This window comes from Camelus dromedarius, chromosome 9 (assembly GCF_036321535.1).
Source record: "Camelus dromedarius isolate mCamDro1 chromosome 9, mCamDro1.pat, whole genome shotgun sequence".
NCBI classification, from domain to species: Eukaryota; Metazoa; Chordata; class Mammalia; order Artiodactyla; family Camelidae; genus Camelus; species Camelus dromedarius.
The window spans coordinates 80451609-80479586 of record NC_087444.1 but is presented as its reverse complement, the minus strand read 5'-3'; the positions used below and the strand labels follow the sequence as shown (position 1 = coordinate 80479586).

General features: G+C 56.9%; 3 protein-coding genes and 1 long non-coding RNA gene across 6 annotated transcripts; 1 reads left to right on the top strand and 3 right to left on the bottom strand.

The window, feature by feature from the left end:
- Positions 1–42: 42 nt before the first annotated feature.
- Positions 43–17478, bottom strand: LOC105096818 (tigger transposable element-derived protein 1-like). Its single transcript, XM_031457475.2, has 2 exons — positions 15862–17478; positions 43–1771 (listed from the first exon to the last, which is right to left on the bottom strand). The coding sequence occupies exon 2, from the start codon at positions 1666–1668 to the stop codon at positions 43–45; it is 1626 nt and encodes a 541-aa protein (XP_031313335.2). The 5' UTR covers positions 1669–1771; positions 15862–17478.
- Positions 12031–13917, bottom strand: LOC105096820 (tigger transposable element-derived protein 1-like). Its single transcript, XM_031457467.2, has one exon. It carries the CDS (start codon positions 13915–13917, stop codon positions 12031–12033), a length of 1887 nt encoding a protein of 628 aa, XP_031313327.2.
- Positions 17479–17550: 72 nt separating the features above from the next.
- MZF1 (myeloid zinc finger 1) lies at positions 17551–26536 on the top strand. 3 transcript variants are annotated; one of them, XM_031457454.2, is made up of 6 exons: positions 17551–17970; positions 19216–19651; positions 20071–20254; positions 20812–20882; positions 21000–21120; positions 24930–26536. In XM_031457454.2, the coding sequence occupies exons 2-6, from the start codon at positions 19256–19258 to the stop codon at positions 26363–26365; spliced, it is 2208 nt and encodes a 735-aa protein (XP_031313314.1). In that variant the 5' UTR covers positions 17551–17970; positions 19216–19255; the 3' UTR covers positions 26366–26536. The 3 variants fall into 3 exon arrangements, with proteins under 3 accessions (XP_031313314.1, XP_031313315.1, XP_031313316.1); XM_031457455.2 differs by having other exon boundaries at positions 17552–17970; positions 19117–19651; XM_031457456.2 differs by lacking the exon at positions 17551–17970 and adding an exon at positions 18048–18212.
- Positions 21718–24932, bottom strand: LOC116154691 (uncharacterized). Its single transcript, XR_004138630.2, has 2 exons — positions 23334–24932; positions 21718–22905 (listed from the first exon to the last, which is right to left on the bottom strand). It is a non-coding gene; the product is annotated as an uncharacterized LOC116154691 (long non-coding RNA).
- Positions 26537–27978: the final 1442 nt, after the last annotated feature.

Sequence of the window (27978 nt, the reverse complement as noted above, 5' to 3'; positions counted from 1 at the left end):
CCCGCCGCTGTGAGCGCGCGCGCGCGCGCGCGCACACACACACTACTTGCGGCCGCTCTCCTTGAAGAGCTCTCGGTAGCAGCTGACAGCGTTGTTCACACCCCTGCAGACGCCGAGACTGCACTCCAGGTTGGGATCATTGTCCCTGAGGATCTGCAGGCCGGCATCGAAATGTGCTAGGGCCTTGGCCAGGTGCCTGGCCATCAGCTGGCGGGGGGGGGGGGGGGCCAAGCTGTCCTCACCTTCCTCCCCAGCTGCCCGCTCCTGCTCCAGCCCCACCAGTTCTTCATTGGACAGGTCAGCGCCCTGGCTCTGCAGCAGCTCCACCACATCCGCCTCCACCGCCTCGCTGAAACCCACACGGTGCGCCAGCGCCATGACGTGCCGCCGGATCTGCGAGAGGGTTTCCACCTGCCGGCTGCCAGCATCGTGCTGGAGGCACTCAGGCCACAGCTTCCGCCAGCCCCCATTCAGCACCGCGGAAGAGACCTCCTCCCAGGACTCGGAGATGTTGTACACAGCATCCAGGATGCTGTAGTCCCGCCAGAAGTCCAGGACCGCCGACTGCTCACCTGCACTTCCCGCCCGTGCTGTCAACAGGCGGAAGAGCCTCCGCAGGTAGCAGGCCTTGAAGGCGGCAACCACGTCCTGGGTCATGGGCTGGAGGAGGGCCGTGGTGTTCTTCGGCAGGTACTCCACGCGCACGTGGTCAGAGAGGTCGTCCAGGTTCGCGGGCCGGCCGGGAGCACTGTCCAGGATGAGCAGCGCTTTATGCCGGAGCCCATGCTGGGCGCAGTACCTCTCCACAGGGGGACAGAAGTACACAAACCACTCCTGGAAGAGGCCCATGGTGACCCAGGCCTTCTTGTGCGAGCGCCACAGCATTGGCAGGTTGGGCTTGGAGAAGCCCCTGAGGGCACGCGGGTTCTCCAAGGGGTACACCAGCAGCGGCTTCAGCTTGAAGTCTCCAGCTGCGTTGCCACCGAGGAGCAGGGTCAGGAGATCTCGGGCAGCTCTGAGCCCAGGGGCCGGCTTCTCGGCCGGGGAAAGGACCTTCCAGTCCGGCAGCCACCTCCAGAAGAGCCGGGTCTCATCCACGTTGAACACCTGCTGGGCCGTGTAGCCGCCCTCCAGGATCACCCTCCACAGCAGCGCCGGGTACCTGCGCATAGCCTCTGCATCCACGTGCGCCGCCTCGCCGCTGGCCCCCGGGGTGGCCAGCCCGTGCCACTCCTTGAAGCGTGCGAACCAGCCGTGGCTGGCTCCGAATGTCTCAGACTCAGCACCCCCACCCTGCGCCTGCTTGAGCTCCTGGAACAGGCTGCAGGCCTTCTGGATGAGCACTACACTAACCGGCACATTGCGCTGGTTCTGGTCCTCAATCCACACGCTTAGCAACCGCTCCATGTTCTCCATCACCAGGCTGCAGCTGCACATCAGCTTGGTGGCCGCCTGCGGGGTGGCTGCCTGGGAACTCGCTCGGATCTTATCCTTGTTGTCACGAATGGTGGCCACGGTGGAGGTGGAGAGTCCCAGGGTCCTCCCGATTCTGCTGAGCTTCTCTCCGGCTTCGAAGCACCATAGCACCTCTAGCTTCACCTGCAGGTTGATGGCCTTACGGTCCCGCTTGATGCTTCGGCGCTGGCCTGCGCTCAGCAGCCTCTTCATGGGGGTCTTGAGGCCGGCATCCCTCTCTCCGGGCCCCGGAAGAGAATATTTGTTCCCATCCCTTGCCCACTGACTTCAGGGCGGCTGGCATCTTGGCCCTGACCTGCCATAAAATGGGGAGACAACGTTTACTGGTGGGAAGTGCCGATGGGACCCAGTAAAACCAAGAGATCACTCACTAGTCTCTCTCAAGGTAGGAGATCTGGGGCCACATCTAGTCACAGTGTTCACTTCCCACTGGATGAATTCCAGCCCCGTGGACTAGAGCTTCATCCACAGGATTGCAGCAGACCTCTGAAAACCCAGGACCACTTCATGAGGATGCCCCCAACTGGCAACACCATCCCAAATCACCTACCTGCCAGCTTCCTGAAGGGCCCAGGGTGGCAGGTGTCAGAGCAAATACAGACACCAGAAACTAACAGCACGTCAGCCCAGGCCAGGAACAGACAGTGACTGTGCATAAACCCCAGCTCTGAGCTCCGGGGCAGCCAGGCCAAGAGGGGAACCAGCTGTCCAGGTACAGCAAACACACTTCACAGCCCTGAGCTTGCAGAGACCTCAAGCAATGTAATTAAGGGGGTCAGGATCCATGGGTTTTGTTCTGCTTCTGTGGGTGTGTTGGTTTTGGTTTGTTTAGGGAGGAAATACCTGTGCATGTAAATTACCCAGACTGGCTCCTGGAGCACCAGGCAAGGAGCACGTCTTCCCCTGTGTCCTTTCACAATGGGGTAGACCAAGCACCTCGTTCTTCCAGGAACAGCATCTCTCAGAGCCCAGCTCTGCACTCTTGATCTGTGCTGGGAATTTTACCATAAAGCAGCAGCCAGCAGGATATCTCCAGGGCCCCACTTGGGCAGATCTGGGCAGAGTTACCGCAGGCCTTCCCAGGAATTGCAGTATCTCGGGAAGACCCAGGTGGGGAGGGCCAGAATATAGCCCACTCTCCCCCCTCACCTGGCCAGAGACTCCAGCTGTGCTCCTTGGCTAATCTGTCCTCCATCCATGTGTGACCAAGTCCCTTTCTCCCCAGGGAAGCCCCCAGGATCACAAACAGGCAAGTGCCCTGTGCCACAGAGATGAGCTTTGGTCCCTATCTCTCAGGGCCATCCAGACAGCAGAGGGCAGAAGAGAAAGAGAGGGGCAGCAGCCAAGACAAAGGTATGTGTCCTGGAATGAGAAATGGACGGTGGCCCAAGGGCCCCAGCTGGGCTGGACAACGGCCTCCAACAGAGCCACTAAAAAGAACAGGTGGAGCTGCCTGTGCTACCAGAAGGGACCCCAACACGAGACAAAGTGCAAACAGTGGGGTTCTCTTTGGAAACGTCTGTGCACCGCATGTGTGCATGTAAGAGAATGGAGGAGGGCATACAACGGTGAACAGTTGTTATTCTCCAAGAGGTAGACATGTGAGGCTTCAACTTTATATACTCTTGTTAAGGTCTGAATTACTTTATAATGCAAACATGTTACATTAAAAAAAAAAAACTTTTTTTAGTAAATGGGAGGACAGATAATGACCGGTGTACCTCTTCTATCTCTGTGCAACAGAAACTACAACAAAATATAATAAGATGCACCCTAGGGTGGACAGTGAGCCGGAGAGGACGAGCCTGCTGGGGTCGGGGCCAGGGCTGCCCAGAGGCTGAGAGAAGCAAAGATCAAAGCCAGCCCAGGAGGCACAGCTGGTGCCCCTGACATGGCAGGAGCCCCAGCCCCCCACAGGCCAGCATGGTCAATCCTGCCCACAGATATGTCCTCTGGGCCTAACCGATGCCATTTTCAATTGTGAGCTGGGTGCCCTCAATGAAAACCTGGATTCCAGCTCTCCTGGCAGCACCATCTGCCCCCAGCCAGAAGCAGCCAAGACCAGGCAACCAAGTCCGGGCCTCAGCCTTGCTCCTGGGCCTTTGGGTTGGTGCCCTGGGGACAAGCACCTACTCTGTATTCAGATGGAATGAGCCTGGGGGCACCGATCCAGCCCGAGGAGCTGGTAAGGCTGCAGGGCCGAGCCCGAGGGTGAGAGGTGGGAGCGGTGGGGGCTGAGCCCAGCTCCTGAATGGGACCCCCCCCCCCGCCCCACCACAGCCCAGCCCAGGGTGAGGAAGGGTTGGGGGGAGATTTAGCAGGATGTGGCATCTGACTCGAGGACTCACAGCTCACCTGAGCTCCTTCCGTGAAGGGCTTAGCCAGCTCTGCCAGGTCTCCAGACTGCTGGTCCTCAGGAGGGGCCTGGGTCAGTGCCGAAGGGAGAGGATTGTTAGCGGGGACAAAGGGTCAGGCACCCAAGCCAATGAATCAATCCCGAGGTCAACACATGGCAAGTGTCCCCGAGCATTCTCTGCACCAACTTGGGCTAGACACTGGCCTGGAACGGAGCTGGATAAGACAAGGACCTGCCCTCTGATTCACACACGACACCCTGCTGTTACGGAAATGACAGGCCAGCAAGAAACAAGCACCACTCGGAGGGTTGGAGTACTCAGATTTATTACGCCAGCAGGCTCAGAGGGGCTTCTGCTCCAAAGCTCTGAGCACCTCCAAGACGTGTGCATGAGGTTTTATAGGGTTAATTACAAGCTTGGGGTGTTCAGCCAATGGGCATGGAACAGCTTTAGCAGCATCATTATCACAAAAGTAGAGGCAGGGAGGCAGCAAACCAACATTTCAAGGCCAGATATGTCTCTCTGAAAATCCAGCTGGCTAGCAAAAAAAAAAAAAAAAAAAAAACACATGAACAGGGAATCAGCAAACCGACACTAATTAACTTAGATTTACAAGTTAGCCCAGCAGAATTTAGACCAGTAATCCAACACTTGTTACACTTAGATTTGTGAGTTATCTTGTTAGCCTAGCCCGGCTTTTCCTTCACACTGCCCTGGGAACACGCAGCCCCATTCTGCTCCACAGCCGCACGCATACCTCAAGAGTAAGCCCCAAGCCCCTGAAACCCAAGGCACTGAAACGCCAAGGAAACAGTCACTAGACGCACCCTTCAGCTGCAGCTGCGGTCTCAGTAAAGGGCTGACACCGCAGGCCTGAGCTGTCCAAACCCCACACATTCCAAACAAAAGTCTGGCCCTTGACCTGCTCCCAGGAGGGGACCTCTAAGCCCTTGGAAGAGTCTGCCTGAGAAGAACATCTTTGTTTACCTAAGGCCCTGGATCATACCAGATGGCTATGCCAACAACGTGACTTAGGAGAGTGACCTTGGGCCACACCATATCAGTCTGAACCCTGGGGGGTGCTGAGGCTGAGTAACCAGGGTCAGTCATGTTCCACACCTGTGTGACTGACCCCCAGTAAAACCCTGGACAGCACTTCAGGCGAGCCTCCTGGTGGACCAGACCTAGCACATCCTTGCTGGGGAATTAAGCACGACCAACATGACTCCATCAGGAAAGGACACCCAGACCTCGTGCCCAGTATCTCCCAGGCAAGGCACCTTTCTCCAGTGTTGACTTTAATCTGTATCCTTTCACTGCAATAAACCACAACCATGAGTATGATACCTTGCTCAATTCTGTGCCTCCTTCAAGCAAATCCATGTGCCTAATGGTGGCCTTGGGGACCCCAAACACACTGCAACAGTGACAGCCAAGGGAGAGCTTGGGATACCATTTTGGATTCCCTGAGCCTCACAGAAGTGCTCTCCAGGAGCTCCTCGAGAACGCCAGGGCCAGCCCTGCAACACTCCCTCACACAGGCACAGCAAGGGGCCAGCAACAGGCTGAGGTCAGGTAAAGGCACAGAACAAATGTAGGAGTTTTTGTGTAAATGTCAACGGTGGCAAACTTGGAACCACGTGGTTTCCAGGCTGAGTGGCACAACCATGCTTGCCCCATAGCCTCCACGGGAGTGCCAGGCTTGAGTCCACTCAGTGACCAGTGGGCTGCTGTCCCAACATCCACAACGCATGATGCAGAGTCTCTTCTAATAGTGTGTATCACACAAACATCCCTTCAGCGGGAAGCTGGGAACCCTAAGGAGACAGCAGCTGGCCACGGCTCGGAAGACAGCCCACCTCCAAACGCTGGCATTGGGCTCAGAAGAGAGCTCAGCACTGCAGCCAGACAACCCAGGAGGAGAGCAGACCCGTGTGTTCCCTGTCTGCCCTACACCTCACGTTCATGCCTAGGTGGAAACCAGCCCTGTGTGATCAAGGTTTTCTTTGCAGAAGCCAAATCCAGTTTGCAACTTTTCCAACATGTGCAGAACCAGCTTCATTCTGTCCCCCTCAGAGATCCCAGCACCACCCAGCAGTGGCCCCTTATCCTGGCCCCTCCCTTGGGTTTCTGTCACAAGCTCGACCTCTTCCTGGTGTTCCCACAGCTCTAAGGACAGACACAGTCCCTGCTGCCACGACACCTTAGAGCCCTTCTTGTACTTTTTCACTCCTTCAGTGCCCAGGTTATACTCCTTACACTAAATTCTCTATGTGAAAACAAGTGGTGTGTTCGCAGTACCTCAAAGGGACAAACACCATTACCATTTGACCCAGCAATACCACTCCTAGGTGTACAACCAAGGGGAATGTAAATCTCTGCTTGCACAAAAAAAGTATACCTGAGTTCACACAAGCGTTATTTACGACAGCCAAGAGGTAGAAACCACCAAATGTCCATTTATTGATAAGCAGATACACAGTGTGGTACGCCCATACAATGGCATGTTCTTTAGCCACAAAAATAAGTGAGGTACTGACATGCTGCAGCCTGGATGAGCACTGAAAAGATTATGCTCAATGAAAGGAGCTGGCCATAAGAAGCCACATACTATGTGATGCCATTTGATAGCGTATCCACAGTAAGAAAACACACAGAGACACAAAACAGACTGGTGGCTGCCAATGCACTAGGAGAGGGGAGAATGGGGAGAGATTGCTAAGGGGCACAGAGTTTCTCTGAAGGTGACTAAGTTATGGTATCAGACAGGAGGTGAAGGTTGTAAAACCTTCTGAATATACTCATGAAAACCCACAAATTGTACAATTTTTTGATAGGTGGGTTATAACTTAAGAAAGCTGCTTTTGTTTAAGTGCTACAGTTTCTACCCTTTAATACAGGCAGCCAAGCGGACCAAAGGAACTGCAGCGACACGTGTGAGTGAACGAGTAAACACCACCAGGGAGAACTGATAGCTGTAGCCAACCGTTCTTCTGCCTGCTGCACTGCTGTCACCTCCTCACAGCATGTGAGCACACGCACGGCCCAAGGTGCAGGAACTGCAAACCACACCAGCAAGGCTGACCTCCCTGCTCACCTCTTCTTGCCTCCACCCACTTCCGGAGAAAGATGGACACCCTACCTGTGACTAGGTCTCACTGTCCAGCTCTTAACCCACTGGGCTCCAGCAGGCCAGGGACCTTGCCTATTTCCCTTCCGTGCTGGACCCACAGGGCCTGTGTGCACTTGATGAATTTGCGAGGAAGAAGAAATAGAAGTGAACAAAGGCCCAGTAACCGTGACCCGGGGTGATGCCATGCCAACCTCAGGCTCACATCTCTGGGAGGCTCAGAGGTTAGAAAAATCTCCAAACACATCGTAACTTCTGAGTCCTCTTCCCACCTATCAGGACACAGGGGCCTGGGCAGAGCGAACAGGCATTCAGGGCCTGGGGTTGTGTCCCCTTGCATGTCCCCTGCCCCCAGGCCTCCTGACCAGCCCCACCCCTTGGGGCTCACTGGTCTCCTGCATCTGAGCAAGGTCCTCCACCAGCGCCACAGCCTCCTCACCACTCTTGGGGCGCTGGGACTCCACCAGACCCGGGTGTCAGGCAGCAGCGCACCCAGGAACTGCTCCAGCACCAGCAGCTCCAGCAATTGCTCCTTGGAGTACACCTCAGGCCACAGCCACTGGCAGCACAGCTCTCGCAGCCGGGCCAGGGCCTCGCGGGGCCCTGCTGTCTCCTGGTAGTGGAAGCTGCGGAAGCGCTGCCTGTGATCCTTGCCAAGCCCAGGCAACAGGAACTGGGGCTGAGGTGTGGAGGACAGTATAGGGTCCCATGGGGCGGCCTCGTCCTCCTCCATCTTGATGACCATGAGCTCTTCCTGATCGATGGATGCTGGGTCGGACGCCATGGCAAGCCCTGGGGAGCTGGCCTCCCCTGCCCTCACGCAGGCCACACACACCGTCTTCCTGGGACACACACCCACCCAATCAGGGCCACAGACCACTCACAACCCTCCACCCACGCACACCCTGCAAGGCCACTTGCTGTGAGGGAAACTGTCCCCAGACCTGGCCAGCTGGCAACCTGGCAGGGGACACCTCCAGCCTTGACGTCCCCACCTGCACCCTCAAGAGGACACCTCACACTGGGAATCTGGTTGGGAGGACAGGGACACTTTCAGGAGCTCAGGCCAGACTGGGCCAAGGCAGGAGAGCTGCTCCAGGGGACAGAGTGTGAACATGTGTCTGAGAGAACCCTGCCAGTAGACAAGCAGAGGTGCTGGCGGGAACTAGCAGAGGGTCCAAGCCCAGGAAGGCTCTGAGCAAGTGAAGGATACCGTCTGTGGGGCCCTAGAGTAATGTGGGGAACAGATGCAGTGACAGATCAATGCAGTCCAGCCACACAGGCACAGCAAGAGGCACCCCTACCCTGGAAGGCCTTTCCCTCATGGCAGACTCCTGTGGGGCCTGGAAGGCCTGGCTCAACTCAACTAGTTAAGGTCAACAATGGATATTGAGAAGGGGGAGAGTATAGCTCAAGAGGTAGAGTGCATGCTTAAGAATGCATGAAGTCCTGGATTCAATCCCTAGTACCTCCTCTAAGAATAAATAAACAACTAAACCTAAATACCTCCCCCCACCAAAAACATGGACATGGAGAAAAGTTCACTCTACAATGCTAAACAAGAAGGCAAACTGTCCCCCTCCTCACCTGACGTGATCCCACCGATTCAAAAATTTTAAACCAACAAACAGGAGCTACTGCTACAAATGTTCAGAAAAGGATAGTGAAACCCACCAAACCTTCAGCTGGCAATTCTGAGGAAAGGAATTGTAGGATGTCTGTTTCTTCCTTTGTAACGTCTGCATTCCATCTGAATTTTTTTTTTTTTTGCAATGGCCATTTATTACAATTATAACTTTAAAAAATAATAAAAATCTTTTTTAATGCCAATGCATGTGTTTAAAGAGTGGTCAGGGCTCCCCAGAACCAGGCCACCCCATTCAACAGCGCCCCCACCCTCAGGTGCCTGAGATGACAGAGGAGAAGACAGACTAGGCAGCGCAATCAGGAAATGCAACTACCAGGGCGATCTTGCAGAGCCTTCGGCCGGGGAAGGATCTGGATTTTAATTTTAATCTCCGAGTGCGGGGAGCGTCGCCGGCCACATTTTCACTCTATGGAAGGACGAGCGCCGGTGCAGCGGGAGTAAAGAGGGAGCCTGAGCTGCGGAAAACCAGAAGGACTTCCCAGGGGAGGTGAGAAAGCTTAGGGGTAGCTGGGTGGAAAGGCGGACCGAGCGCGTGCACAGGACCATGAACCGACGGAGGACCAGGACTTCTTCCCAGGAAAGGACCAGCGCGGGTCCGCGGGCACAGAGTCGGAGGCGTGGCGAGAGCCCAGCCCCACCCGGAACCACTTCCGGGTCAGGACATGCCCCGCTAGACTCCATATCCCATCAGCCCCCGCGACGCCTTTCCCCTCAGACTTGCTGGGGCTCCTCGGAAGTCGGGTGGTGCTCCTTCGCCCCACCTCCCCTGCCGCCCTCTGGCCACGTGCACACTCTACCCCGGGCTTTTCTGACGCCTCTTCGCGTCGCGCCTGGACTCGCCGCCCCCGGGAGCCACGCGGACGGCATGGAACAACGCCGAGCAGGAACAACGACCAACCACCCTGGGGCCCCAGGACCGGGAGCTTCCACCCGTCCCACCGATTGCTTCCGGAGACTTGTGCCCTCTGACCTTCCCCTTCCCTCACGCGCGCCACCCACCTCCCCACATTGCACGCAAGCGCGCGAAGAAGCGAGGGGGGCGGTAACAGATGCTTCTGTGTCTGTGCGGCGACGTCCCGCGCCCGCAAGTGGAGAGTGCGCAAGACCGGCCTTGTCCGCGAGGCCCTCTGGGAAGTGCAGTTCTTGGCCTGTCCAAGGCCCGGCCGAGCTGCAGACACTACATTTCCCAGGAGCAGCGGGCACCGGCGCTCCCTTCAGGGGCGTACCAGGGGGCGCTGGTGGTGCGAGTCCCGGCGCCCGGCTGCGCGTTCGCTGAGATTCCGGCGGTGTCCCTGGCTCCGAGGAAACGAGCCCTGGAGCCAGGCGGGCCCACGCGCGCGTCGTCTCCGTCACGCCCTGCCTGCGCGACCTCAAGTCCCGTGGCTCTCCGTGCACTCGACTGCCCCTACTCCTTCCGCCCGGGCACCTGCTCCTTCAGCTGCTGTATCGCACTCAACCCCATCCCGGCTGCTCCTCCCTCCCCGTCCTCAGACCTTCACCAGACTCACCATGCTGGGCCGCCTCTTGACAGGCCCCTCTCTGGCGCGTGGCATTTTGAAACGACCAGTTCCCTTTTTGTCCGCAACATCCCCAACCTCCCCCGAAAGCCTTCTCTATCATGTCCTGTTCTCTGCCCCCGCCTAGGTTCTGGTCCCTCGCCCGTCATAGCCACTGTCACAGAATGCTGCAACCTCAGGACTGGCAGCTCCTGAAGCCAGTCTCTCCCACCCTGGTCTCCCCAACACCAAGCACACTGCAAGTGCTCAAAATTTGTGCAATCTGTTAATCCAGTCAGTCACCAGGGTCCTAAGGAAAGCTCCTTCCCTTCTCTTTGCCATCCCTTTTGCCACTCTCCCCAGGAAAGCAAGCAAGGGGCTTCTTCTGACCTTTCTCTCAGTAAGGCTGGACCCTGGAGCCCCTCCCTGGACTCTCGCGCCCCAGCCCCCTATTATGTGTTGATAACTGGCCCATCACTTCAAGTGTGAGCTGGGACAGAGGTGGCAGGAATCCTTTCCCACATCTTTATTCTTGGCATGCGTGTGTCTGTGTGTGTGTGTGTGCGCGCGCGCGCATGCACGAGCACCCATATGCATGGGTACATGCACGTACCTGTGTTCAAAGAAGTCCAGAGGGCCCTTCTCTCACCACCTGTGGCTCATCTAGCTGGGGCACAAGTACACCTTCCCTTGGTGACTGTTTTGGTGGCTAGTGTGCTACGTCTGCAGTCAGGTGGACACCCTAGAGTGCTTGTTACAGTTTGGGGAGACAGAACAAACTAGAATGAGGGGAGATAATGACTGTTCATGGGGCCAATCCATCAGATTCAGAGCTATAGGTCTAACCTCAGGGAGAGGCTGGGCTGCAGCCAACCTGCTGGGAGGTAGCCCTTGAGCCGTCAGGAGCAGCTGAGATTTTTCCAAAGAGCACTAGATCTGGGAGACCGTCCAAGTGACAAAAGGCTCAGCCTCAGAGGCTGGAGGGAAGCCAAGACAACCATGACATAGAAACCCAAGGAAGAAAACATCTCCAAACCACAATTGTTCCTTGGTATCAACAGCCACACACAAGCATAGGCTTGGGCACAGGGAGGGTAGCAGGACCTCAGACAGCAGAGGCCACAGAAGCCAGAAAGGGTGAGGAAGGTGAGCAAGGAGAGTAGGAAACCCTCATCTACAGTTGGCTAGCCATCTGCAGCAACATGGATGAACCTGGAGATAGTCATTCTAAGTTAACTAAGCCAGAAAGAAAAAGAAAAATACCATATATCACTTATATGTGGAATCTTAAAAAAAACTACAGAAACAGACTCACAGACATAGTAAACAAACTTATGGTTACTGGGGAGAGGAGGAAGGGAGTGGAAAGGGATAAACTGGAAGTTTGAGATTTGCAGATACTACTATATATGAAACAGATAAAACAAGTTTATACTGTATAGCACAGGGAACTATATTCAGTATCTTTTAGTAACTTATAATGAAATAATCTGAAACCAAATTTACATACGTACATGTGTAACTGAAACAATCCGCATTACACCAGAAATTGACCCAACACTGTAACTGACTATTCTTCAATAAAAATAAATACAGTTAGCTAGGAAGGGGCACAGCGGTGCAACCAGAGGTCAGGGTTGGCAAATAATAGAGGCTCCTCTCAGCCCTGGCCCCTCACCACAAGGAAGGCTACCCTGGTGGGCTGTGCTTGGCAACTGCTGTGCTACAGGGTGTGTCTCTGACATGGATGGGCACTCCTGGGCCCCGGAGCTCATCTGCCAATCAGAGAACTCTACCCTCTTGTTCCCCAAGACTGACACTCTGCGTTTTACTGTACAAACATGGCAGTGCATAAGGTACGAGAACCATGGGTGAGAGGTGGCAGTGTCTCTCCTCCAGAAATAAAACATCATCAGATAAGGCTCATCTGAGGTCAGGCCCAAGTCCCAAATCACACAGAACAGCCAAAGAGGTCTGTCCTTCAGGGTTTGTGCCCTTAGCCACTTGCCCACCCTTTGTAGGCCCCGCCTGGGGTGAGTACAGGCTTCCTGCCAATTCCCTCGTTGTCACAATGGGGCCACTTGAGGATGCAGCTGCCCGAGCCTGTCGCCTCTTTTCCCGGTGCAGCTCCCGGAGGCGGGTGAGGGCACAGTGGACACCCCGGGACACCCGCAGGCTACGTTCCCGGTTGGGATCATTCTCTACGAGGACTCGCAGGCCAGCAGCAAAGTGGGACAGGGCCTGTGCCAGGTGCTCAGGGCTCAATGCACCCACACCAGCCTCCTCAGTCCCCACGCCCACCGTGGCCTCCGTGAGATCTGACTCTGCTCTCCTGGAAGCCAGGCATTTCCCTGCCTCCCAGGGCAGCCCAGGGCCACTGACATCCCCATCCTCCACATCCTGGGGGATGCTGCGAGGCAAGGGCTCCCCATGGGCCTGCAGCAGAGGGGTGAAATCGGTTTCAGCCACACCCCCAAGGCCTGCGTGGCTGGCTAGCACCACAATGCTACGGCGGAGCTGGGGTACAGCATTGGGTTCAGCAGCACCAGCAGGCACGCATTCAGGCCAGAGCTTTCTCCAGGCACTATTCATGGTGGCGGGCTGCAGTTCTGCCCAGGCCTCAGCGATGTTGTCTACAGCGGTCATGACAGTATAGCTGCGCCAGAACTCCCGCACAGAGGGCCGGTCCGCACCAGCCGTCTCCTGGACCAGCTGGCTGAGTGTGCGGCGCAGATAATGGGCCTTGAAGGTGGCAATGACGCCCTGATTCATGGGTTGGATCAGGGCTGATGTGTTCTTGGGCAGGAACTCCACACGCACATGGGCCGAGAGGCCACCCAAGTGGGCCGGGTGGCAGGGTGCGCTGTCCAGCAGCAGCAGGGCGCGGTGCGGGAGGCTGTGGCTGGCGCAGTAGCTCTCCACAGCGGGGCAGAAGCAGCCAGTAAACCACTCCTGGAAGATGCTGGGTGTCAGCCAGTCATTGCGGTTGGAGCGCCAGACCACAGGCAGGCTGGCCTTGGAGCAGCCCCGGAGGGCACGTGGGTTCTCCGAGGGGTACACCAGCAGTGGCTTCAGCTTGAAGTCACCAGCTGCATTGCCACCAAGCAGCAGGGTCAGGTGGTCCTTAGAGGCCTTGGGCCCTGGCCCAGTCATCCCCTCCAGCTCCAGCAGCATGCGCTCAGGCAGCCGCTTCCAGAACAGGCCCGTCTCATCCACGTTGAAGACCTGATGCGGGGAGTAGCTGCCCTCCTCCAGGATGGAGCGCAGCACCGGGGGGTAGCAGGCCGCAGCCTGGGCATCAGCCACGGCCGGCTCATCTGTCAACAGCACGTTGTGGCGTGACTTGAAGCGGGCAAACCAGCCATTGCTGGCCCCAAAGGTCTCGGTGGGGACGCCACTGCCTTGCTCATGCTGCAGCTGTGCGAAGAGCCGGCGTGCCTTATCCTGGATCAGCAGTGTGCTGACGGGCAGGTTCTGCCGCTTCTGCTCTTCGATCCACAGACTCAGCAGGCGTTCCATATGGCCCATCAACACACCACGGCAGCGAGTCAGCTGTGTGGCGCTGACAGGCGCAGCTGCCTGAGAATTGGCCCGGATCTTGTCCTTGTTGACACGGATCGAGGCAACGGTGGAGGTGGCCAGCCCCAGGGCCCGGGCAATCTGCGTCAACTTCTCACCCTCCTCAAACCTCCGAAGCACCTCCAACTTCACGTGCAGAGTGATGGACTTCCGGTCCCGCTTGGCGCTGTGGCGGAGGCCAACACCGAGGGGTGCCTTCCCCAACCCCGGAGGGCAGGGGGCTGTCTTCATGCCGCCTCCCCGAGCCATGCACCTCAGCAAGCTCTCTCCCCACTGCCCATCCACGGCAGCTACCGCTGTGCCCACAACCGCAGCCTCTTGGCCTCTCCTGCCACGCCTGCCTCTGCCTGAAGAGGGGAACATATGGGCATTAATGTGCAAGTGCCCAGGAATCTGGACCACAGCCTGCCTTCCCGTGTTCTGACCTAGTGCACTGCCACTGCTTCAGGGGCCCGCCCAGTCCCTTTACTCTCTAATGCTAAAAACACTGCGTACGCATTTGCAAGCGTTCTTTGCATCTAGAAAAGCGTTTCGCTTAGTTTTAGCCCATGAGATCAGTAAAATGTCTTTGCTCTCTTCCCCCAACAAACCTCTTGCAATCACAAGGGGGTGCAAAGAAAGTCTAGAAATCCTGACCCACCTGCCCGACACTGATGAGGGGGAGGAGCATCTCCATGCTCCTCAGAGACGTTAAACATCAGTGTGGGAGGCAGAACACAGCTCCTAAACTCATGCAAGTCTGAATCCCAGAAACCTGTGAATGAATTACCTTATATGGCAAAGGGGACACTGCAGGTGTGATTAAGCTAACAATCTTGAGTGGTGGAAATTATCCCAGGTTATCCGAATGGACCCAAAATACAATCAGAGGAATCAATGGAAGCAGATTTCATTCACTCAGAAGGCAATGTGACCACTGAAGACTAGGGCTTTCAGAACCAACGAGCCCAGCCAATACCTTGATTTTAGCCCAGTGAGACCCACTTCATATATCTGACCTCCAAGACTCCAAGATAATAAATTTGTGTTGTTTTAAACCCTAAGTCTGTAGTAATATGTTACAGCAGTCACAGGAAACCAACACTGAAGGGAACCTCCTTAATACATGCCGCCACCGTGGAGTACCTGGGGATATAGGAGGAAGGTAGTTCTCCACATAGAGGCCAGAATGATTCAGTAATAACTAAATCAGATCCAGTCCCCTCTCTGCCCCTCCCAGGCCTCCCACTTCTGCCTGAGTAAAAGCTACCGTCCTCACCAGCTTTGTCAAGGGCCTCAGAGCCTGCTTCTCTCCTTTGCTTCCTCCTGACCACATTCTCAGGGCAGACTCGGGGCTCCTGACTCGGAGCCTTTACTATTGTGGCTCCTAGGCGCACAGTGGGGGCCCTTCTCCGTCATCTGCATGGCTTATTCCCTTTTCTGCAAGTCTGTGCTCAAAAATAACCTCATCAGAGAGGTCCTCCCCGCCTATATTTTATTGTGCGTGGTCGCACGTTGCCTGAGGGCAGGAGCTGTGCCTGCTGAGCGCTCTGCTGTGTCCCCAGGCCCAGGAAGAGAGCCTGGCACTTTGAAGGCATCCAGTGGTCACTTGCTGACTAAATTATTAAATGAAGTATAGTGGTAAAAGGCAGGCTTCTCTCACTTTGTCCCTCTTGGACTTCAAACACGTGAAAGAGGCACCTGATCAAAACAGTAAAAATGATTTTGAAGGAATGCGTGTAAAAAACAGGGACAGTTGTCTGACAGGTCTTTGTATTTCTGGAGTGTCTACAGCACCGAGGACGAGATCCATCGGGGACCCGTGGACTGCACCTGCTTGGTGGGTGGGCATGAGACAGGTGTCCTGCCTCATAGGAGGCCCGAATTCCGAACCACTCACGCGCCCCTCCCTCTGTTCTTTGTTTCGCGCCCAGGCCTTCGCCCGCTCACCCACAACTGTATGTTAAATTCACCCACACATTCATTCGTTCTGTCCCTCCCGCTCTAGAACGTCTACCAACCCGCCGCCCGGGAAGGCGCGAGACTACATTTCCCAGAAGGCCGCGGGGCCGCCGAAGGCTCCGATTGGCCCTTCGTGCGCATCGGTTCTCTTACCCCCATCGGCACCGAAGGAGCAGACGCCTCGGCCCCTACCAACCCCCAAGCCCAGGCCCCCGCGCGGCCTGGCGCCCTCACCTCCGGACCGCGACACGGGCCGGCTGCCTCAACTAGGCCGGCGGGGCCGCAGGCTGTCCGTATCTCCTGCCTCACGCGACGCTTGCGGGCGGCGGCCGAGCCCAGCCTTCATCTTGTCGGCGGAGGCGGAATGTCGCCAAGCGACGACCGTGATTGGAGGAGGCCGCGTGGGCCCCGCCCCCCGACGGCTGGCTAGGGGCCCCGCCTGGTCGCCCCGGAGCCTGCCGGGGAATGTAGTTCGGCGGCCAGCCCGCAGAGCGCAGAGTCCAGGAGGGGGTGCCCCAGGACGTCTCTCTCCAAGGCTGGCTTTCTCGCCGATTTATTTCACTCTCCAGTCTCACCCGCCATCTACTTTCAGTCTCTTTCTGTCCGTCATCCTACCTCCTTCCCTTCTTGGCTCTGTCTCACTGTTTCCTCTTTTTCCATGTCTGTCCTCCATTCTGGAGAACCAGATTTCTTCAGACTGTCAAAATAAAAATTTCAAAACAGCTGGAAACAAACTGAGTGAGCACGTGATTTATTCACCACCAGTGGGAAGTGACAGGATGATATAGGTGGTTCCGGGAAGGTAAGAGAGGAGGAACAACAGAGATGCTGAAAGAAAGAACGAACACTGATATAAAAGAGCAAAGTCGGATTATTAGTGCCCTATAGGGCAGTGGACAGGCTAAGGCATCTTAGTGTCCTGCTTAGTGTCCTACAGGGTGGTAAAAACCTTGGGGTACATTTTTCTACTGGACAGAAAGCACTTACAACCTATCAGCCTTTTACAAGTTAGCATCCAATGTCACAGTATCTGGACTCTGATCAAAAGCAGTTAAGTGAAAAAGAGTTGCTTCGCTTAGGGAATCAGATGACCTGAAGAAGGCTTGGTAGAGGACGTGCTAGGGAACTCATAGAAGTCTTCCAGTCATCTTTTTTGTCTTATTGGCAAGTTTTGGACAAGTTTTCCTCAAGTGTCCCTCCAGCTCTATCTGTCTCTCTTCTTGCTGTCTATCACCCTTCTCTGAGCCTTTGAAAACTCTCGATCCATTTTACTGTGACTCTAATTTCTGTCCCTTTCTTCCTCTTGCTTATGTACTCCTGATCCTTGTCTGTCCCTTGAATCTCGATCTTCACATCTTGTCGCTGTAAATCTATTCTCCCTCTTTGTCTCTCCTTTCCTCTCCATCCCGCCCTGATATCTCTCCGTCTTGCTAACTGTTCTGCCACACGTCTGCCCAGACCTGACTCTGACCCTCTGTCTTCTCATCACTGTCTAGCTCTCTGAGAGTAGAATCCCTCTCCGATGTCTTTCTGTCCTGCCCGTGTCTCCGTCGCTATGTCTGTTCACTTACGTTTACTGTCTCTCCTCGCAGCACCCCCTACCCCCGAGTCTCTGCGTCTGTCTCTCCTCACTGCCTCTCGCTCGGCATCTCTGCCCTCAACCCACCGTTCCCATCCTCTTTCAGACACTAGTGGGTACCCAGGGTTGCTCTGGAAACCAACGGCTCGGCCCACCGGTAACCATGGAGATGTCTGGGCCCGCCTACCGCTCGCGAGCACAAAGGAGCGTCGCCGCCCAGCGCAAGCGCGGAAGGGGGGCCGACCACACCCCCCGGAAAGGACTGGGCCGAGCCCCTCTATCAGGGCAAAAGGGGGCGAGGCTCTCCTGCTGTCCCGAGGGCGGTAGACGAGGTGGCCCAGGCTCCGCAGGCGGTTGCCATGGAGATGGGGGGCTGACGGCGTCGTGACGAGGGCAGTGATTGGTGCAGAGTCCTGCTAATCCTCGAAAGCCCCGCAGAGAATTGAGGGAGACGTGATGGGGGACATGCGCGGTTAGGGAGAGGGTGCTGCCGCCCATTGCCCCCTGAGAAGCTAGCGCGCGTCGACGGGCGCCTGGACGCCTGGACGCCTGGACGTGAGGACGGGAGCGCGGGAAGACGCGGCCCGGAGTGTGACCTGAGCGTTGCGAACGACACTGCCCCGGGAAGCAGCGGGGTTTGGGGGGAGGGCAAGGCGGCGCTCAGGCTGGTGCGTGGAGCATTCTGGGAGACTTAGTCCGGCCAGGGAGGGGGAATCGGCGAGTGCGCATGCTCAGAAGCGCGGACCGGCCCGCTGAGCGCGGAGGTGAGGGCGGGGGCCCGTCAACCGGGAACGTTCGGGCGGGACCGGGGCGGCGGCCCAGTGGGGCCGGGAGCGCGGGGCAGGGGCCTGGGCGCTCCCCGTGGACCGGCCCAGCGCTGTCGCGCGAGGCTCGTCAATTACTGCGCGTTGCCACGGCGACAGTCTGGCAGCCCCGCCCCCGTTGCCATGGCGGCACCCGGACCTGCCCGGTTCCCTAAAGCAGAAGGTGCCTGCCAAGACTTCTGGTAAATGTAGTTTAGGAAACCTCACAGGGCTGGCCGGCTTACGGGAGGCCCAACTTTCTCCCAGGGTTTCAGGTTGACTTGAAACCTTGAGGAGCGAAGGTTAGACTCACGGGATCAGGCGGCCCTCGAAGTCGAATGCACCCCCTTAATAAACAGACTTCTTCACAAAGCTCGCACCTTACCTCCTGCTGCAGGAGTAGGGTGGGGGCAGGGCTTGCCTACTTTTGCAGATGAAGAAATAGTGATTCACGGAGGCTCTTGGCGACATGCCAAGGTTAAATGGCCAATAGGCTGAATCAGAATCTGTGACTTTGCTTGCAGGCTCCGGGTCCAGTGGTCTCTTGGGGTCTTTGTACCTCCCCCTGGGAACTCCCCCATTACCTATTAGCCCCACCTAAGTCAGGAGATGGAGGAGATAATGGGGCATTGCATGTTGTGATAAGTTGGGCTCAGAGAATGGGACTGAATGGGGGGAGGATGCTGTCTAGGGGCTGGGCCACACAGGTGACGTTGCACAGGTGTGGGGTGGGGCAGGTGGAGGGAGGCTGCCCTGTGGAACCGAGCTGGGAGCAGAAGGGTAGGAGACTTGGTGAGAGGCTGGGTGGTGCAGTGCTGGACTGGCGTTGGGGGCAGCAGCGGTAGTGGTGGTGTAGGTGTCATTCACCTGTTAGGGAGAGGGTGCAGGGCAGGATTAGGTGGTGCATGTAGAAGAAAGGTGGGATTTAGGGGAGAGAGGAGGTGTCTTCTGGGCCTAAGAAGCAGGGGCTACCAGAGACTCTGCAGAGGCCCAGCTAAAGAGGCCAGGGACACAGGTGGCTCCTGAAGGGCTTCTCAGTCCCACAGGTCCTTGGTGTGACCCCCTCTCTGTGCCTCAGTTTCCTCACCCGCCTTCCACTCGGGGCAGGTCTCAGGACTGAACAGCACAGCATACAGTAGGCACTCAATAAGCACTGCCACCACTGTCTGTCCTCATCGCGGAAGCCTCATCCCATTCCTCCCCCAGGGGTGGACACTAGCCTCAGAGCCCCGGCCTGGTCTTTCCAATGAGGCCCGCAGCACTGGGCTCCCCAGGCCACACACCCCCAGAAGATGAGGGGCCTGTCATGGTGAAGCTGGAGGACTCTGAGGAGGAGGGTGAAGGCGCCCCGTGGGATCCTGGCCCCGAGGCCGCTCGACTGCGTTTCCGGCACTTCCACTATGAGGAGGCAGTGGGTCCCAGAGAGGCCCTGGCCCGGCTACGGGAGCTGTGCCGCCAGTGGCTGCGGCCCGAGGTGCACTCCAAGGAGCAGATGCTGGAGCTGCTGGTGCTGGAGCAGTTCCTGGGCGCGCTGCCGCCTGAGATCCAGGCCCGCGTGCGGGGACAGCGGCCAAGCAGTCCTGAAGAGGCTGCTGCCCTGGTCGAGGGGCTGCGCCGGGAGCCAGGAGGGCCCCGGAGATGGGTGAGTCAGTGGTCCTGAGCTGAAACAGAATCCATCTCTGCCTTGTGCTGGGGGGTGCTGAACCCAGCCAGACATTGGTCCCTTGTGGTTTGGAAGGGCTCACCATAGCAGTCAGGGTAGACAGGGTTCCAAGGCCAGCATCACTGGCCCACTGCTACATCACCTGGAGTCACAGACATGGGAAGCAGGGTGAGGAGGGAAGGAGGGCACCAGGCAGCCTTGGTTGTCGGCAGCAGGAGAGCAACTATAGGTGGCCCCTTCAACTCCTGGCTCAGTCCCTGGTGGACGTGGGTCCTTGGAAGACCCAGTGAGTCAGCACCCCTGGGGACCCGAGATCGACTGTATGCCCATGGACCCCACGCTTGCATACAGCCCAAATCTCTGCATGAGCTCCTGATGGTGGTGGGGCATCTCCCCAGGTCACAGTCCAGGTGCAGGGCCAGGAGGTGCTATCAGAGAAGATGGAGCCCTCCGACTTCCAGCCTCTCCATCAAACCAAGCCTCAGACTCCGGAACCTGGTCTTGAGATGCCCCCTGGGGCCACACAGGAGTCGCCACTGGGCCTTCGGATGAAAGAGGAGCCTGAGGTTACAGAGGACCCAGGTAAGGACAGGCAAGGTGGGCATGGCCCAGGGCCTTAGTGGATGGACCAGGGGATCTTGGCTGAAGCCCACTGGGCCGGTCACCTGCCAGATGGAACTGTTCCCATGCATCAGTGGACCCTACATCCCTCCCATCCAGTGGACACCATTATCCCTTGCACACCAAGCCTGACTGTCCTTCCATGTCCTCTGTTGACACGGAGCTGGCTGTTGGGGTTTCTGTATGTGGGAGGCATGTGGGGTTCACTCCCCAGGGACATTAGCTAGTTGCTGGGGAGCAGACAGCAGGCTGGAGTATGGGTGGGCACAGCTGGGGGAGGACCCAAAGTGCTAGGGGCCTGTCCCTCTCTCGTGTGCCTCCCAGGCAGGTGCCAGACATGACCACCCACAGTCTCCGCCATTCCCGTGTCAGCCCTTAGAGCCTCCCTGCCGTGCCTGGCCCCATGTCTACACCCAGGTCTCACCCCACCTGGACCCCAGCACTTGGCACACCACTGAGGAGGGCAGCAGGGCAGGGGACACCCTTGGGCCACCTGACCCCCCACCCTTCCTCTCCAGAGCTTCTGGATTCTGGGCCTCTAGCCAACCCCCAGGAGGCCACTTCCACGCTCCTACCTGAGGAGGCCCAGGTGAGCCCAGCACAAGCCACGCCCCATCCCTGCGCTGGGAGCCTCAGTGGGTGGAGGTTGGGTAGGCTCCTCCCTGGGCCTAGCCAGACAGACGTGCAGTGACCACTGTGGTTGCAGGGCTGTGGGATGTCGCTGGACCCGGCCTCTCCCCATAGTGAGACTGGGCCTGAGGGCCCCCTGTGGAGGGAGCACCCTGGGGCCCTGTGGCAGGAGGAAGCTGGGAGCATCTTCTCCCCAGGTGAGTAACACAGGGCCCTCTGCATGGGCAGCAGCACATCTGTCCATCCCACTCCTGGACCTGTTCAAGTGGCCTGTGAGCTCCTCTATCCCCTGGGTATCCCCTGCCCCATTCAACCTGTTTTAGCATCTTCTGCCCTCAAAAGCCAAGCCCTCCACTCACCTCATGCCCCCTCCAGCTGCTGCTCCCACCAGTGAAAACTCTGAGAGCAGGACTTGTGTTCCCCAAGCCCCCATCCTCTCCCAGTGCTGCTGTCTTGGGTGGCCCCCGGATTCCAGGCTGGTATCCAACTGATGGGTGCCAGGGTAGATGGGTTGGGGTCTGGCAAGAACAGCAGGTTAGTGAACAGGGTGGGCAGGCAGAGGGACCCTGACACAGCGTAGGGGTCAGGCTTTGTCCGGGACCCTCTGTGATCCACCTCCCACACCACCCCATCTGCTGTCACCCAGACAGCCTCCCCTTCCTCTCTGTTCCCTGGACCCTCCTTTCTTGGTTCCCTCCCTTGTCCTGCCAGAGCTTCCTGTCAACTTTGGTGCACGAGGTTGTTCTCGGATATGTTACGTAGCAGGAACAATTTGTCTAATGCTCCACGTTGCATTGAATTTTGGCTGGATGAAGCATTTTTTTTTTTATTATTAACTCAGTCTCAAACCTTTTTTTATCACCACTGTTGGTGAGCCCTTTCAGTCTGAAATTCCATTTTTCAGTTGTGGGAAATGGGCTTGAATTGTTTGATTTCCTTCTCCTCTGTTGTTTCATTCTCTTATTTCTGGAATGCCTGTTACTTGGTTATTGGCCTCTTGGACAGGTCTTCAAATGTTCTCTTTGTTGTGATACCCCATCCCTTACTTTCTGCTCTGTTTTCCAGAAAATTTCTTCAGTTACATCTTCCAGACATTCATTTGAGATTTTCTTACCTACTATGATAGTTTTCCTTTCCAGGAGTGTTTTTATTCCCTGAATGTTCATTTTTATAACGACCTTCTGTTGTTACTTATAGCTGTAACGTCTTTCCTTATTTTTCTGAGGATGACAATAACTTGTTTTTTAAGTTTTCTTCTCCCAGTATGGTCTCTGACTCCTCCAAGTTGTCTGCTTATGTGTAAGACAGGGGACCACAAATTTGGCAGCTCTGAGCAGGTGGAGGAGGGCCATAGTGGCCAGGACAACTAACCAGGGCAGGGAGGGACATGGGGGAGACCTACCTCTTAGGGGACATGAGAGGGTGGGGGTGCATGAGTGGATGCTACTGGAGGATTCATTGGGCAGTCTGGCTGGGCTGCCTTGAGTCAGCCTTGCTGGGATTATCTTCAGTTCCTTCCTCTGAGTGTTCCCAGAAGGCACTTCGAGCCTCTTTTCAGCATCCCAGGAGAGAGGCTGGCATCTTAGCACCCAGTGTGACCTCCCTTACTCCCACGACTTCCTCAGTGCAGCTTCCCACCCTCAACCCAGCCTTTTGCCAGGATGGGAGAAGGGCTCCAGGATCAGGGTTGCAGCAGGGCCCACAGCCTTCTCAGAATTCTGTGCAGACGTAGTCCAGGGCAGCTCTGTGCAGGGACCCTGCCGCTTCACCTGCATGGCCCGAGGGACCTGGTACCTTCAGCTCCTAAGCTTGTCCAGCCTCTGGGGTAAAACAAGTTGATTTTTGTCAGTTTTCTCCACTGCTAGCTCATATTCACCTTCTCCAGTCTGCTCTACAGTTACCATTTCCCACTTGCTTTCCTGAGCAGAAAATGTCGGGGTTTTGTTTGTTTCCTCTTCTCTTCATCTTTGTGGACTTTATGCCTTGAAGAAACACAAAACAAAACCTTTATTGTGGTTTTTAATGTTGTTTCAGGATGAAACAAATTCAAATAGATACCATTGTTACCCAGAATTCCCCACGTGCTGTGTGTCTTGTTAGTTATTAGTTAGGGTCTGAGCTCGTTCCTTTCTCATAAGGTCCTTGTCTCAGGGATGTAGATTCATCCCTTGGACCATCAGGTCTGTAGGCGTCTCCCCTTGCCCTCAACTCAGCGTCCTCTGTGCACCCAGTGTTTTCATTGAGAATGTTTTTTCAGGCCTTTTTTTAGGGGAAGGGGTGGTAATCAACTTTATTAATTTAATGGAGGTACTGGGGATTGAACCCAGGACCTCGTGCATGCTAAACACTTACTCTGCCTCTAAGCTGTACCCTCCCACCCAATCATGAGAACATTTTGAATAGCTCATACATCTACATGTTAGGAAATTTAAAAGGCACAAGGGAGTACACAGTGGAATGCCCCTCCCCTGCTGGTGTCACACAGTCCTGCTTCCCAACAGCTCGCATCACCAGTTTTCGGTGTGTCCTTCCAGAAGGGTTCTGTGTATAGAAAAACAAACACAAATTCAGACGTATACTCGTTTCCGGTCTTTAAAACATAAATCCATACTTAATCTTCACCTGTTCCACACCTGACATTTTCCGGGCATCTTCCCACCTCAACACATGGCAGCCAGCGCCCTCTCTGGACAGCGGCGTAGAGCCTGGGTATGGTCACTAGGGGCACCCCTGTTTATCCGCCCAGACTCCTACTGACATTCCTTTGGGTCATTTTTCAGTGAGAACCGAGAAACCACCTACACAGGTCATTTCCCACGGGGGAAACACAACTGTCAGAGAAGTACCTAGAAGTGAAATTGCTGGATCAGATTGTGGGAAATTTGTCATTTTGATGTATTTTGCCACCCTGGCTTCTGTTTATGCTCACCAGCAATGCACACAGATGCCTAGGTTCCTGGAGTACGGCTCTAAGACGCGGTTTTCTTATTAGGAGGGGACTGGGCGTATTTTAAGGGATTTAAGCCTCAGTTACATTTCCTCTTCCTGTCCTTTGTCAGGTCGTTGGTTTTTCTTGTTGATTGGTGGGCACCGTTTACTTTTGTTAACTGGCCCTTTGCCTCTGGAGAGTTTCTCAGTTTGTCATTCATTTTTTGACTCCAAGGTTGTTTTTGCTGAGCACAAATGATTGCCTCTGATGCAGTATAATTTGTCTGAGTTTTCTTTGACAGCATACGCGTTTTCTGTCACCTACGGAAGCCCTTGCTGCTATCTCAGTCTCCCTGGTTTAACTTCTTCGGGGCTTCCTCCTTGTCTGTTGCCTCCGCCCGCACCTCCTCCCTCACCCAGCCTCGGATGATGGCCTGCTTACAGCATGGCTGAGACCTGCTCCTTTCCTCCAGACACCCACCCCTCTTTGATCACAGGCAGGCCCAGGGCTCCATGTGCCATGTACATGCCATGGCACCCACGTTCACATTTCTCTGAAGACTGGGCCCCTAAATTCTGTGCCACACAGCCTGCACGTGGTGTCGGTCCCTCAGACGCCCCGTGGGCATCTCAGGCAAGGCACCACAGGCAAAAGTCCTGGCGCCTGTATCCCCTGCCTCCCTCCCGTCCCTCATTCCCTTCCTGTTGGCTCCACTTTTTCAGCCTCCCTCAGACCAACCCACTCCTCTGCATTTGTGGCAACCATCACCACCTAGACAGTGCAGTGGCCACCTGCCCGACTTTTGCCCTTCCAGAAAGGCAGTTTTGCAAACCCAAGTCAGATCTATAGAGGTCGTCCCCAGCTTTTCAGTCTTCCACCTCCGGCAAGGTTCTGTCTAGTTGTCACCTCCTTAGGAAAGCCTGCCTGGATAGAATCCCCGCCCCAGCAGCACCACGTCTGTCCCGCCTCCTTGGTCAGATTCAGGTTGCTCTACTTGATACCCTTTCCCCAGGGCTGGAGTGGGTCCGGGGACAAGTGGGTTCCATCATGAGTGAGGGGTCTCCTTGTGCAATGCAGGATTTACACTCCAGATGGACAGTGTTTCTGTTGGCCCGGGCACTGTGAGCCCCCACCTCCACATCCCCTGGGACCTCGGCGTAGCCAGCCTCAGGGGCCGACTCGAATCGCCCTCCCGCGAAGGTGGCTTCTCACAAGCGCTTGTGCTCCCTAGCGGCCCAGTAGCTGAGCAGGGCCTCACCAATGACGCCTGCCAGGGCGTGGGCCCGGGGCTGGCCGCTGCTCGCTGGCGCGCCCCCAGGGGCCGGAGCCGGGGTCGGGGTCGCCCCAGCACAGGCGGTGGAGCCGTGCGAGGTGGCCGTTGCGACGTGTGCGGGAAGGTGTTCAGCCAACGCAGCAACCTGCTGAGGCACCAGAAGATACACACGGGAGAGCGGCCGTTCGTGTGCGGCGAGTGCGGCCGCAGCTTCAGCCGGAGCTCGCACTTGCTGCGCCACCAGCTTACTCACACCGAGGAGCGGCCGTTCGTGTGTGGCGACTGCGGCCAGGGCTTCGTTCGCAGCGCGCGCCTGGAGGAGCACCGGCGCGTGCACACGGGCGAGCAGCCCTTCCACTGCTCCGAGTGCGGCCAGAGCTTCCGGCAGCGCTCCAACCTGCTGCAGCACCAACGCATCCACGGCGACCCCCCAGGCCCCGGCGCGACACCTCCCGCGCCTCCAGGCGCACCTGAGCCCCCAGGCCCCTTCCCTTGCAGCGAGTGCCGTGAGAGCTTCGCTCGGCGTGCCGTGCTGCTGGAGCACCAGGCGGTGCACACTGGCAACAAGTCCTTCGGCTGCGTGGAGTGCGGCGAGCGCTTCGGCCGCCGTTCAGTGCTGCTGCAGCACCGGCGCGTACACAGCAGCGAGCGCCCCTTCGCCTGTGCCGAGTGCGGCCAGAGCTTCCGGCAGCGCTCCAACCTCACGCAGCACCGGCGCATCCACACAGGCGAGCGGCCCTTCACCTGCGCCGAATGCGGCAAGGCCTTCCGCCAGCGGCCCACGCTCACGCAGCACCTGCGCGTCCACACAGGCGAGAAGCCCTTCGCCTGCCCGGAGTGCGGCCAGCGCTTCAGCCAGCGTCTGAAGCTCACCCGCCACCAGCGGACGCACACAGGCGAGAAGCCCTACCACTGCAACGAGTGCGGCCTAGGCTTCACGCAGGTCTCCAGGCTCACCGAGCACCAGCGCATCCATACGGGCGAGCGGCCCTTCGCCTGCCCGGAGTGTGGCCAGAGCTTCCGGCAGCACGCCAATCTCACACAACACCGGCGCATCCACACGGGCGAGCGGCCCTACGCCTGCCCTGAGTGCGGCAAGGCCTTCCGCCAGAGGCCCACGCTTACACAGCACCTGCGCACCCACAGGCGCGAGAAGCCCTTCGCTTGCCAGGACTGTGGCCGCCGCTTCCACCAGAGCACCAAGCTCATCCAGCACCAGCGTGTCCACAGCGCGGAGTAAAGCCAGTGCCGGCTGCACCCACTCTCTGCCTTCACCTTGGTCCTCTGTGCAGGAGCCTGGGTGCAGAATACCTACCTCACAGGTTTGTTGTGAGGCCTGCGATGGCATGGGTACCAGCCCATCCTCTTAGGGCCTGGCGACCAGTAGGTGCTCAATAAACAGCACGCAGAATCTGCGTCTGGATCTTCACCCAGTAGGTGCCTCCCTGTCCGCGTGGTTTCCTTTCTGCCTACCTCACCCATCCACCACTTCCTCTGCAACCACACAGTTCCAGTAACAGCCATGGCCCCCTGCAGTGGTGGCCCCTCGAGCGGCGCCTGCCCAGGTCTTGGGGTGCCCCCCTTGCACAGGGACTCCTGTGCTGTTTGTCCATGTTGCTTTTGACCCATATCTCCGCTGGCCAAGCCGACTGCCAGGGGAGGACCTGGGCTGGCACAGCTTTCCCCAGCTGGCGGTCATCAGGCACAGCAGAATTATCAAACTGGTGCCCAGCAGGCTGGAGCCAGCCTGAGGATGTGTTCATGAAATTTTAAACCTAGGAAGGCATTTCTTAGGTGTAAAAGCTTCAAGGTTGTATCTGGGAATTCATATTCTTGTGGGGCTTTCCCCCATTCCCACATGTTTACTACCCGCAGGTGATGGGGGTGGGGGGAGCTTAGGATGGGACGGCATCCAGTCTGTGAACCAAAGTTGGCTGCAGGCTCAGGGCCAGTTCCACAGCCCTCTAGTGATCGTTCCCATTGTGGGCCGTTCTCGCCCCTCCCTGGCCCCGCACACTGGGAGGTCTTCATCAGGAGTACATTCCATAGCAAGTCAGGAAACACAGCTGGCAGCAGCTTACATAAAAACCGACAGACGCTGCCAGTGCATGTTCACTATCCTGCAGACTCGAGGGCAGGTATCTCTAGAATCCTCCAGCCTTTTCCTATGCCATTGCTTCTTTTGCCCTATCTTCCTCTTCCATCCCATTGCTCAGGCTCTTGACACAGCCCCCCACCCAACCAGTGGGTGCTGTTAGTGCCAGAGACAAGGGGTAAGAAGCAGTTCCAAAGAGGGGGTCTTCATGCAGCAGGGTCTGGCTTGGGACTTAAACCCCACTTTAGGCAGATGTCAGGCTGCCCTTGTCCTAGACAGTTCCAGGAACAGCCTTTCCAGGCCTGTGTGTCCAAGCTTCTTCCAGAAGTGCAGCTGGACCTTCCCTGGCCACTGTAAGTCACCTTGACCTCCACAAGACTGGCCCTGGATCAGGGAAAGACAAGCCAGCCTGAGTCAGGGGCTTCCACCCATCATGCTAGGGAAGGTATGCTCCCTGCCTCGGCCCCCTTCCTCCCCTTCCTCCCCTCCCTACTCCTTTCCTCTCTCCACCTCCCTGCCGGCCTAGTGCCATCCAGGACCAGAGCCACTCTGGCCTCCACTGTCTCTGGCAAAGCCAGCACTTCCTCCTGCAGGGGCACGCCTGCTGTGTGGCACAATCCAGGGCAGGGGAGGGCCGGAGGTCCCCTGGGCCCTTTGACAGCACTCACTCTTCTCTCTGACCACAAAGGGGATTCTAAGAAACCTGGTCTGGGATAGGTAAAATCAGAAGGGAGAGGAAGGTGGGGAGAGGCTGGGAG

Coding starts and splice junctions, on each gene's coding strand:
- LOC105096818 (XM_031457475.2), bottom strand. CDS start 1,668: ATGAAGAGGCTGCTGAGCGCAGGCCAGCGCCGAAGCATCAAGCGGGAC.
- LOC105096820 (XM_031457467.2), bottom strand. CDS start 13,917: ATGAAGACAGCCCCCTGCCCTCCGGGGTTGGGGAAGGCACCCCTCGGT.
- MZF1 (XM_031457454.2), top strand. CDS start 19,256: ATGAGGCCCGCAGCACTGGGCTCCCCAGGCCACACACCCCCAGAAGAT. Junction 20,883..20,999: donor TCCTACCTGAGGAGGCCCAG/GTGAGCCCAGCA, acceptor CTGTGGTTGCAG/GGCTGTGGGATGTCGCTGGA. Junction 21,121..24,929: donor TGGGAGCATCTTCTCCCCAG/GTGAGTAACACA, acceptor TGTGCAATGCAG/GATTTACACTCCAGATGGAC.